Source organism: Entelurus aequoreus, linkage group LG21 (genome assembly GCF_033978785.1).
Source record: "Entelurus aequoreus isolate RoL-2023_Sb linkage group LG21, RoL_Eaeq_v1.1, whole genome shotgun sequence".
In the NCBI taxonomy this organism is placed as follows: domain Eukaryota; kingdom Metazoa; phylum Chordata; class Actinopteri; order Syngnathiformes; family Syngnathidae; genus Entelurus; species Entelurus aequoreus.
Genome location: NC_084751.1, coordinates 35,913,659 through 35,926,504, shown reverse-complemented (window position 1 = coordinate 35,926,504; position 12,846 = coordinate 35,913,659). Strand labels below are relative to the sequence as shown.

At 38.3% G+C, this 12,846-nt stretch overlaps 1 protein-coding gene across 1 annotated transcript in view; it reads left to right on the top strand.

Annotated features, from left to right (window-relative positions):
• The window catches only part of spag8 (sperm associated antigen 8), a 40,552-nt gene extending 32,078 nt beyond the window's left edge, over positions 1–8,474 (top strand). The window contains exons 6-7 of the mRNA XM_062032065.1: positions 3,883–3,945; positions 8,061–8,474. Coding sequence (XP_061888049.1) covers positions 3,883–3,945; positions 8,061–8,177 — 180 coding nt within the window. The 3' untranslated portion in view covers positions 8,178–8,474. The remainder of the gene's footprint in view (positions 1–3,882; positions 3,946–8,060) is intronic.
• Positions 8,475–12,846: the final 4,372 nt, after the last annotated feature.

Genomic DNA, 12,846 nt, shown 5'->3' with positions numbered 1-12,846 from the left:
GCGCATGCAGCAGCATTGGTGAGGGAGGGGCAGAGACAGAGAGAGCGAGAGAGTTATGATAAACGCGCATGCGTCGCCAGGCTCTGCTTTTTATCCATAGATTTATCAGATTTAATTTGATATTTATAGCATGGGTGTCAAAAGTGTGCCCCGGAGGCCATTTGCGGCCCACAGCTAATGTTTTAAAGGCCCACGGCACATTCTAAAAATACTATTAAAATAAACTAAAACATAACAAAAGTGAAATAAAAAAGCTTTAAAGGTGAAATGTAATTTAGAAAAAGTTGCAATGTTGACTAATAAAACAAAGCCAATTATTTTTCTTTCCAACTGTCATTGCTCAAAACATAATATTGAATCAAAATCAATGTTATTATGAATTATTGACCTATCCAAGGTTCCGATGACTTCACATCAAATATTCCAATAAGAAAAATATTTTTGGTGGAAGATTTTGCATATTTTGTGTGTTTGCCATTAAAAACATAGTTTTGTTTGACAAAGGGCGGAAAAAAAACAAACAAAAAAACAACATAAAAAAAACTACAACATTTTGAAATGAGGAATAGATCTGAAGTTGATGTAGACTCCAGAGATTTAAGCGTTAAATATAAAATGTATGTATGTATGCCCTGGCACACTATTGTCATCATTTTATGACCCAAGCAAAACACTTTTTACACTTTTATACTGAAATAAATACACCTACAACTTATTAAATAAAAACATAGAAAAAACTACCAGCAGCGGTAACGTTCAGATCCATGAAGGAAAGAAGAAAGTGAATGAATGTTTATAACTGAATACATTTACATATGTATACACATTTGTTTTCTTTTTTGTATTATTTTTTTTAATGAATTAAGTAACGTTTATGACAACCTTTTTCCAAAACACAATATAGAATGTGAGATATAACAGGATAATGCATACGTTTATCTTTTTTTTTTCAAAACGCTTACAAAAAAGCGGGACCCCAAAAATTTACTGTGCGACTTGATGGGGTCCCTGGGACCCCATTTTGAAAATTCCTAGCGCCAACACTGCTGTCAACAGAGGAGAAAAAATGCTTTATTTAAATAAATATATTATTTATAAAGCAAGTTCGAGTATCATTGATAAATTTTCACCTAGTCCCTTGGCGTGCTGCCCGCCTTGACACGCATATATGTGTCCTCTTTTTGGGATTTCAGAATATGGTCTGCCTATATACTCAAATATGCTATACTGTTATGCTATGCTATGCTTATCTTCTTTTGATGAAAGCAAACATTTTTGGGAAACTAAACAGGAAGCTGCTGGGAAAGAAGGGCAGCATTCGGTTGTTTTAGACCCACCAATCAGTCCGTTTATGTCGACATGTGTTGTAATATAGCTAACTTCATCGTTAACACCAAGGGCCTGATTTACTAAAGATTTGCATGTACTAAAATATGTGCAAACCTGATAGCACTAAACGTGTGCAAAGTAGATTCAATGTTTATTTATTTATATAGCCCTAAATCACAAGTGTCTCAAAGGGCTGTACAAGCCACAACGACATCCTCGGTACAGAGCCCACATAAGGGCAAGGAAAACTCACCCCAGTGGGACGTCAATGTGAATGACTACGAGAAACCTTGGAGAGGACCGCATATGTGGGTAACCCCCCCCCTCTAGGGGAGACCGAATGCAATGGATGTCGAGTGGGTCTGACATAATATTGTGAAAGTCTAACACATCAGCGAAAGTCCAGTCCATAGTGGGGCCAGCAGGAACCATTCCGAGCCGAGACGGGTCAGCAGCATAGAGATGTCCCCATCCGATGGACAGGCTAGCGGTCCACCCCAGGTTGGGAGCAGAGTAGAAAAGAAAAGAAAAGAAACGGCAGATCAACTGGTCTAAAAAGGGAGTCTATTTAAAGGCCAGAGTATACAAATGAGTTTTAAGATGAGACTAAAATGCTTCTACTGAGGTAGCATCTCTAACTTTTGGACGGGAGGGCATTCCAGAGTATTGGAGCCCGAATAGAAAACGCTCTAAAGCCCGCAGACTTTTTTTGGGCTCTGGGAATCACTAATAAGCCGGAGTTCTTTGAACGCAGATTTCTTGCCGGGACATATGGTACAATACAATCGGCAAGATAGGCAGGAGCTTGACCGTGTAGTATTTTATACGTAAGTAGTAAAACCTTAAAGTCGCATCTTAGGTGCACAGGAAGCCAGTGCAAGTGAGCCAGTATAGGCGTAATATGATCAAACTTTCTTGTTTTTGTCAAAAGTCTAGCAGCCGCATTTTGTACCAACTGTAATCTTTTAATGCTAGACATAGGGAGGCCCGAAAATAAAACGTTACAGTAATCGAGACGAGATGTAACGAACGCATGGATAATGATCTCAGCATCGCTTGTGGACAAATGGAACGAATTTTAGCGATATTACCGAGATGAAAGAAGGCTGTTTTAGTAACACTCTTAATGTGTGACTCAAACGAGAGAGTTGGGTGGAAGATAATACCCAGATTCTTTACCGAGTCGCCTTGTTTAATTGTTTGGTTGTCAAATGTTAAGGTGGTATTATTAAATAGATGTCGGTGTTGAGCAGGACCGATAATCAGCATTTCCGTTTTCTTAGCGTTGAGTTGCAAAAAGTTAGCGGACATCCATTGTTTAATTTCATTAAGACACGCCTCCAGCTGACTACAATCCGGCGTGTTGGTCAGCTTTAGGGGCATGTAGAGTTGGGTGTCATCAACATAACAGTGAAAGCTAACACCGTATTTGCGTATGATGTCACCTAGCGGCAGCATGTAAATACTAAAGAGTGCAGGGCCAAGAACCGAACCCTGGGGGACTCCGCACGTTACCTTAACATAGTCCGAGGTCACATTGTTATGGGAGACACACTGCATCCTGTCAGTAAGATAAGAGTTAAACCAAGACAAGATTGCATCTGTTAAGTGAGCAGAACAAGACGTGCAATACACTCACTGTGTCTTCTGGTTGAATAATGAAAAAATTTAGGAGAAGAATGTCGAATCGTTTTTTGGGCTCTCTTGGTCCTTTAGGTTATTTTGGAGAAAGAGGCTAAAAGAGCTGACTTTCTTGCGGTTAGAACTGACTGATCATGGGACATTGTTGTCGTGGAGATGTGTCACGTGTTGACAAGCATGCTAAAGCTGTTACTCCTAATTATCAATTAAAGGTGGATTTATTTGGTGGGACATGCACCTTTAAAAACCCGCAGACAATTCAGAAGATGTCCCAGATGGAGTCCTCGCGGTCTATCCATACAGTAACACCACCACACGATCTTATTTAGCAGTGACTTTATTAATATGTGATTCATAATTGATGAACGTTTCTAATTGTGTCATATTGCCACTAAATTGGCCTTAGTGTGTGAATGTTGTCTGTCCCAACGACACATACTGTATATAATACAACTAACAAAAATACACTCATCTGTTATTATTTTTCAGTCACTGGAAGAAAGATTTGCGCATGTAAGAAATTATGATTGTCTTTGTACTAGACTTACAACAACAAATTGGCCACATCCGTTATGTTAAATAAGCGAGGAAAACATAAGAATCCAAATAAAATTGAACAAAAAGTTGAGGTTGACAATCACACATTCATCTCTTGTCTCCGGAGAAAAGTCGCAAGTGGAAGTAATTACTCGTTTTGGTTTTCAAGTTCGGTTATGTCGATAACCACTTATGTCCACGTCAGTCAGCCAGTGACATAATTATATGCTATACTAAGTGGCAATCACAGCTGAGTGTAAAATAATAGCCTTTAAATCTGTCAAATATATGAGGAAAGATGGAGCTAACGTTCATTCTTCAACATTTATCCTGTGATAATTTCAATAAAATCATTTTTTTCCCTTCCATTTCCAGCTTCATGATTATAAAACTGAACAGGCTATCAGCTACTGGAGTGATAACTTCCAGCAGATACAGGTGAGAAGCAACGTCCCTATTTCTTACACATGAAAACATACAATCTGACTACTGTATTTTCAAAAACTTCAGAGATTTGTTAGTTTAGTAGTTTGTTTTGGACATGCACAAAAACAAAAACATCAGGAATTAGTAAAACGTAATAATGATTTTAACAATACAGTAATGTACACATGAAAAACTACTTCACAATAAAAACTACAGAAAAAGAAAACCATACATAATTACTATGTTTTTCATATCTGTAACCGTTTACTCACACCCCTCATTCATAAATTAATTTTGTAGCTTCTCTGGCATTTTAATATATGCAATGATTAATTTATTGGTCTTATAATATAATATTGACAACCTTTATCTTGCCTATTTAAGCAGACATACATAGCCTATACACATTAAAAGACAAAGTGATGGTAATAATAAGTAAATAAATATCCAAACAATAATAATAATACATAATTGTAATTATTAGAAATCTCCATTCTTATATATATTAAAAATAATGTATTTATATGCCTTTTTAAACCGAACTATGGTTGCATATTGTTTTAACCATTCAAATTGAACTCCACAGGTACAAACACAAAAGCTTTGCGTCATGCGTATACTCCAGATTTTTGAGATTGAATAGATCTCTTAAATGATAAACTCCTTTCCTTTCAGTAAATTATTTTTCAACATTTCCAGGAAGTGTTTGTTTTCTTCTCCGATATGATAATATGTGATGATTGTAATTCCACAACATCTTTGAATGTTAGTAGTTTCGACTAAGGAAAATGTATTTATGTGATCCAAACCTATGTCCTTCTGCAGAGTGATAAGTGGATATTTGTTAAAAACCCTCTGAATGGTAGATAAGATATAGAATAACCATTGAACAAACACAGAGTGTTTTGTGATCTACAAAACCCAAAACCAGTGAAGTTTAAATCGTAAATAAAAACAGAATACAATGATTAGCAAATCCTTTCCAACCTATATTCAATTGAATAGACTGCAAAAACAAGATACTTAATGTTCGAACTGGGAAACTTTGTTATTTTTTACAAATATTAGCTCATTTGGTATTTGATGCCTGCAACATGTTTCAAAAAAGCTGATCGATTTTACAATAGCGACGTTACATGTAGTGACGTTACAAGTAGGGAAGTTGCAAGTAGGGAAGTTGCAAGTAGCGACGTTACAAGTAGCGACGTTACAAGTAGTGACGTTACATGTAGGGACGTTACAAGTAGGGACGTTACAAGTAGGGACGTTGCAAGTAGGGACGTTGCAAGTAGGGACGTTGCAAGTAGGGACGTTACAAGTAGGGACGTTGCAAGTAGCGACGTTACAAGTAGCGGCGTTACATGTACGGACGTTACAAATAGTGACGTTACATGTAGTGACGTTACAAGTAGTGACGTTACAAGTAGTGACGTTACAAGTAGTGACGTTACAAGTAGTGACGTTACAAGTAGGTACGTTGCAAGTAGTGACGTTACAAGTAGTGACGTTACAAGTAGTGACGTTACAAGTAGTGACGTTACAAGTAGCGACGTTACAAGTAGCGACGTTACAAGTAGCGACGTTACATGTACGGACGTTACAAGTAGCGGCGTTACATGTAGTGACGTTACATGTAGTGACGTTACAAGTAGTGACGTTACAAGTAGTGACGTTACAAGTAGGAACGTTGCAAGTAGTGACGTTACAAGTAGTGACGTTACAAGTAGCGACGTTGCAAGTAGCGACGTTGCAAGTAGAGACGTTGCAAGTAGGGACGTTGCAAGTAGTGACGTTACAAGTAGTGACGTTACAAGTAGTGACGTTACAAGTAGTGACGTTACAAGTAGGGACGTTGCAAGTAGGGACGTTGCAAGTAGGGACGTTACAAGTAGCGACGTTACAAGTAGCGACGTTACAAGTAGCGACGTTACAAGTAGTGACGTTACAAGTAGCGACGTTACATGTAGCGACGTTACATGTAGCGACGTTACAAGTAGTGACGTTACAAGTAGCGGCGCTACATGTAGGGACGTTACATGTAGTGACGTTACAAGTAGTGACGTTGCAAGTAGGGACGTTGCAAGTAGGGACGTTGCAAGTAGGGACGTTACAAGTAGCGACGTTACAAGTAGCGACGTTACAAGTAGCGACGTTACATGTACGGACGTTACAAGTAGTGACGTTACATGTAGTGACGTTACAAGTAGTGACGTTACATGTAGTGACGTTACATGTAATGACGTTACAAGTAGTGACGTTACAAGTAGTGGCGCTACAAGTAGTGACGTTGCAAGTAGGGACGTTGCAAGTAGGGACGTTGCAAGTAGGGACGTTACAAGTAGGGACGTTGCAAGTAGTGACGTTACAAGTAGGGACGTTACAAGTAGGGACGTTGCAAGTAGTGACGTTGCAAGTAGTGACGTTACAAGTAGCGACGTTACAAGTAGGGACGTTGCAAGTAGGGACGTTGCAAGTAGTGACGTTGCAAGTAGGGACGTTGCAAGTAGCGACGTTACAAGTAGTGACGGTACAAGTAGTGACGTTACATGTAGTGACGTTACAAGTAGTGACGTTACAAGTAGTGACGTTGCAAGTAGTGACGTTAAAAGTAGTGACGTTACATGTAGTGACGTTACAAGTAGTGACGTTACAAGTAGTGACGTTACATGTAGTGACGTTACAAGTAGTGACGTTACAAGTAGTGACGTTACAAGTAGTGACGTCACAAGTAGTGACGTCACAAGTAGTGACGTTACAAGTAGTGACGTTACATGTAGTGACGTTACAAGTAGCGACGTTACAAGTAGCGACGTTACAAGTAGCGACGTTACAAGTAGGGACGTTGCAAATAGCGACGTTATAGATTTGCGAAACATAATAGAAAATAGGACAAATACTGAAATGTAATAGTTTAGTTTATTATTCCTTCGGTCAGTGGTCAACATAACACATAATGCATATAAGGCATGACTAAAATTTAATTTAACACTTAATTTAGGCCCCAAAAAAGAGGAGTATGCTTTACAAAATAAAGAAATTTGCGACCTTTGGAAGCTGTAATATTTAAAGCGTGATGTGGCGAGGGACGACTGTATTTGGTTAACATGCGATTTCCAGTTGGTTTGATCATCTGTAGCAGGGGTCCCCAAACTACGGATCCAGCCCGCCAGCGATCAAAATCCGGCCCGCAGGAAGTCCCAAATAAAAAAATAAAAAAAATAATTAAAGATTATTTTAATTTTTTTTAATTTTTGTGTTTTTAAATATGTCCGTTCTAATCCATTTTCTACTGTTTGTTACTCTCGGTGTCTCCTAGCCGCTCAGGCAAATCATATTGTCTAAAAATGCATTTTCCCATTGATAACGGGACACAATCACGCTCTGAAAAAAAAAAATATATATATATATATATATATATGTATATATATATACACAGCCTGGCCCCCCCCCAGCCACATTTTTTTAACCCAATGTGGCCCCCGAGTCCAAAAGTTTGGGGACCCCTGATTTATAGTTACCCCCCAAAATTTGATTTGATCGACTCTTGGTATCAACCCCATCCAACTGAATCTGTATTTGTGTTTTATACCATCATTATTGTTACAATCTTTTGTGAACAGTAATAGCAGCAGTAATTATATAATATATAATAGCAGCAGCAATGATATAACATATAATAGCAGCAGCAATGATATAATATATAATAGCAGCAGCAATGATATAATATATAATAGCAGCAGCAATGATATAATATATAATAGCAGCAGCAATGATATAATATATAATAGCAGCAGCAATGATATAATATATAATAGCAGCAGCAATGATATAATATATAATAGCAGCAGCAATGATATAATATATAATAGCAGCAGCAATGATATAATATAATAGCAGCAGCAATGATATAATATATAATAGCAGCAGCAGCTCCATCAATGTGATGCTTTTGTGCACGTAGGTTTAAAAGAGGATTAGAGAATTGGCTGGAAATGTTCTCCTCCCAGTTGCTTTTTATGTACTTTTGCAGCCTTCAACTTGATCTAGAAAAACCCCCAAAATCAACCTGTCATGTTCCGATGCAATTGTGCGACTAAAACATGCAGTATTTGTGTTTGCTGTTCCAGGGTGTGAGTTCAGTAGAGAGCCCAAATACTCCTTTCAGGAAGTGTGCCCAGTTTTCAACACCCATCTCTGAGCAACGCCGAGATATTGAAGCCACGTTTGAAGCCACCATTGAGTAACTGTCTTCATTTCGAATAACTTTACAGCCGAATGTGCTGCAATGTTTGCACTGCATGAACATCTAGTCCAGACTCTAGTTACTACACTCTAGTACTGCATTACTGTGTTTTCTTGTCCTGGGAGCTGACCTGACACATCAACATCAAAACAAAGCAAAGTCAGTTTCTTCACTCCATCACATCTTCTGAGTACATTTGGATTATTTCTGTTTACTCAGCAAAGAGTCAAGTCAGAGGTTGAGGACTTACACAGGGAAACATGCTTATGTTGACAACCTGTTTATGCTGACCAACACATCAAGCGCCACATTTCTGTGTTTCTAATTTCAATAAAAAGGTAATTGGCGACGTTACAAGTGGCGTTGCTACACATTGCGTTGTTACAAGTAGCACTATTGCAAGTAGCAATGTTACAAGAAGCAGCCTTGCGAGTATCCATGTTACAAGTAGCGCTTTTACAAGTAGCGATGTTACAAGAAATTATGTTACAAGTTACAGCGTTACAAGTAGCAGCATTACAAGTAGCAGCATTACAAGTAGCAGCGTTACAAGTGGCAATGTTACAAGTAGCAGCGTTACAAGTGGCGATGTTACAAGTAGCGCTGTTACAAGTAGCGATGTCACAAGAAAACAGCGTTGCAAGTGGCGATGTTACATGTGACGATGTTCATAAGCGATAATCGAGCAAACCGGAGTTTTGATCCAGAGAAGGCAGGGTCAGTAAAAAAAAATTAAAATCTTCGTCCCGGGGACGCACGGATTTCCCGAAATTTGCATCCTTTCTGATTTCAATGTGTAAAAAGACACAAAAGTGCGTTAACGCCAACAGTGAGAAATGTTACATCTGGCGAGATTACAGCTAGCGATGTTGCAATAGCGACGTTACATGTAGTGACGTTATATGTAGTGACGTTATATGTAGGGACGTTTCAAGTAGCGACGTTACAAGTAGCGATGTTGCAAGTAGCGATGTTGCAAGTATCAATGATACAAGAAGCGCTGTTACAAGTAGAAAGCAGCGTTACAAATGACGATGTTGTGAGTAGCAATGTTACAAGCAGCAGCGTTACAAGTGGCGATTGTACAAGAAGCAGTGTTACGAGTGGCGATGTTAGAAGTAGCGATGCTACATGTAGCAATGTTACAAGAAGCATCGTTACAAGTAGCAATGTTACAGGTGGCGATGTTACAAGAGGCGATGTTACGAGTGGCGATGTTATAAGAAGCCCTGTTACGAGTGGCGATGTTACAAGAAGCCCTGTCACAAGAAGAAGTGTTACAAGTAGCAGCGTTACAAGCAGCAGCGTTACAAGCAGCAGCGTTACAAGCAGCAGCGTTACAAGTGGCGATTGTACAAGAAGCAGCGTTACGAGTGGCGATGTTAGAAGTAGCAATGTTACAAGTAGAAATGTTACAAGAAGCAGCTTTACAAGTGGCGATGTTACAGGTGGCTATGTTACAAGAAGCAGAGTTACCAGTGGCGCTGTTGCGAATGGCGATGTTACAAGAAGCAATTGTACAAGAAGCGATGTTACAAGTAGCAGCGTTACGAGTAGTGACGTTAAAAGAAGAGCTGTTACAAATAGCAGCGTTACAAGTAGTGATGTTACGAGTAGAAACGTTACAGCTAGCGAGATTATAGCTAGCGATGTTACAATATCGACGTTACATGTAATGACGTTACAAGTAGGGGCGTTACATGTAGCGACGCTGCAAGTGGCGATGTCATACAATACTACAGTACATGACACTAAAGGTGTGAGGTATTTACGAGCGGCAATCCTCCACAATCTAATCAAGACATGCCAGCAGAGGAGCTGTTGCCATGGAAACCTTGGTCAATTTGGACGAGGACACCCTTCTTCAGGAGTATATCTGTTCTTGGAAAAAAGCAGGAGTCAAACATTGGTGTGACAAGATGTCTCCAAAAGTTGTGTTATAAAAATACTTGTAAGAAGGTGAGTATGAAAATTGACAGCTGCCTGGTGAGTTTTTCTTACAAAACTTAGAACATTACCTCATTTTTCCCATTTTTGTTACAGCAGAGGTCTTTAACAGGGGGGTCCGCAGAGGTAATGCAGGGAGGCGTGAAATTTTAATTTGAATAACTAATTCTAATTTTTGAACTTAGACTTTTTTAATAAATTGTTTATATTTCCCTGCAAAATGTATAGAAATGTAAATGTCTTTAAATACACATTAACATTGATCAAAGTGTGGTGTAGTTTATTAAAGGCAGTGTCATGGTCACTATACTCACTTTAAAATCAAAACATGTTTGAATAATATTAAATTCATGTTAGCACTTAAGATTAAATGTTCAATCAATTGTTATCATTAGTATGAATAATAACAAGATTATAATTAATTAAAGTTCAAAATGACTTCATTACATTATATTTTTGTTTCCACTAATTGTAGCAAGAAAAAAATATTGTTCAATCTCCCTCAAATCAACAACCTAAAAAAGCGGCGACATCGCCAAATATCCAAAATAAAAATGTCAATCACAGAACAAGGATTAGTGGGTGGTTGCTATAGCAACGAGTCATGCAGATTTTCTAACAGAACATGAAATAATACAACAAATTCACAATACCTTATTGAACGTTCTTATTTGTGTCCTTTGTGTACCTGTTCATTTGGGGGGAAACGCAAAGAAATGTGAGACACGATCAGAAAAATCACAGTTTTAGTAGTTCTTGCGTTTGTTTAGTTGTTGTGCACGAGACACTGTATTTTGTTAAAACAAAGTTATGTAGCTTTCAATACCATACATTGTAATATATCAGTTAGATTTTCAACAATAATGGAAAATTAAACATTTCATAAAATAAGTTTTATTAAAAATGCTAACCGTATTTTACCCCTTTTCCATTACATGTCAATTGCTTACACTTTTGTTCACTTCCTGTTTTAAATGTATTCGCAATATACTCCATAAATAATAACATTAATAAATAAATACATAATTTGTTAATTAAACTGTATATTATTGTCAGGTTTAAACACTGATGACATCTATTAAACAAGACAAGAAGCAAAGAATTAAACAGACAGAATTCAATTTAGCTCAATTTGAGGAGAAACGTCTGGTCTGTACTCTTGTACAGTCTCCAGCACGCTCTGGCCAAAGATTGTACGCCTCCTCCTTTATTTGGACTTTCCCTGACCACATGGCAACAGCTGCTTCCAAAGGAACGTGGGTCGTAAACAGCGTTGCCTTTGATTACAGAACAGTTCAAAAGAAACGGTCGTAAACACTTCACAGAAAAGGCCGTAAAACAGTTCAAAGAAAGTTTCGTAAAAGAGTTCAAAAAAGCGGTGTCTGGAACTTGGGCAGATCCTGCCTTCTCTCCGCTTTGTAGTCCTTGGGTTAAAACAATATATTTCTGTCGATTACAATACATGAAAGAAAACAGCACACCTTCATGTTGCTTCCCCCCCTACACAGTGGAGTTTTACAAGCCTTCTTCTTGGTAGGTTCAAAGACATGTTTTTGCGTCTCGCTGGGAACTCATTGAAACACAACGTTTTTGTGATAACTTACAATTATTCTAACAATTATATGGTCTCCATGCCTAAGTGCTTGATTTTATACACCTGTAATTAGGACACCTGATTCTCATCATTTGGATGGGTGGCCAAATACTTTTGGCAATATAGTGTATGTTAAGTAGTCAAAGGCTGTACTTTGGAATTGGAGAAAAAAAATATTGTCTTACCACAAGGTTAATTTGTAATTTAGACTTAGAAGCCTGTTATGATGAGACATTTATTTTGAAGCGCCACATTTCTGTGTTTCTAATTTCAATAAAAAGTTAATTGGCGATGTTACAAGTGGCGTTGCTACAAATTGCGTTGTTACAAGTAGCGCTGTTGCAAGTAGCGATGTTACAAGAAGCAGCCTTGCGAGTATCCATGTTACAAGTAGCGATATTACAAGAAGCAGCCTTGTGAGTATCCATGTTACAAGTAGCGATGTTACAAGAAATTATGTTACAAGTAGCAGTGTTACAAGTAGCAGCGTTACAAGAAGCAGTGTTAGAAGTGCCAATGTTACAAGTAGCGACGGTACAAGTGGCAATGTTACAAGTCGCAGCGTTACAAGTGGCGATTGTACAAGAAATAGCATTACGAGTGACGATGTTACACGTAGCGCTGTTACAAATGGCGATGTTACATGTGACAATGTTCATAAGCGATAATTGATTAAAAAAAAACAAACAAGCAAACCGGAGTTTTGACCCAGAGAAGGCAGGGTCGGTAAAAAAATTAAAAATCTGCGTCTCGGAGACGCACGGACTTCCGGAAATTTGCATCCTTTCTGATTTCAATGCGTAAAAAGACACAAAAAGTGCGTTAACGCCAACAGTGAGAAATGTGACAGCTAGCGAGATTGCAGCTAGCGATGTTACAATAGCGACGTTACATGTAGTGACGTTATATGTAGTGACGTTACATGTAGGGGCGTTAAAAGTAGCGACGTTACATGTAGTGACGTTATATGTAGTGACGTTATATGTAGTGACGTTACATGTAGGGGCGTTTCAAGTAGCGACGTTACAAGTAGCGGTGTTGCAAGTATCAATGATACAAGTAGCACTGTTACGAGTAGAGAAGTTACAAGAAGCAGCGTTACAAATGACGATGTTATGAGTGGCGATGT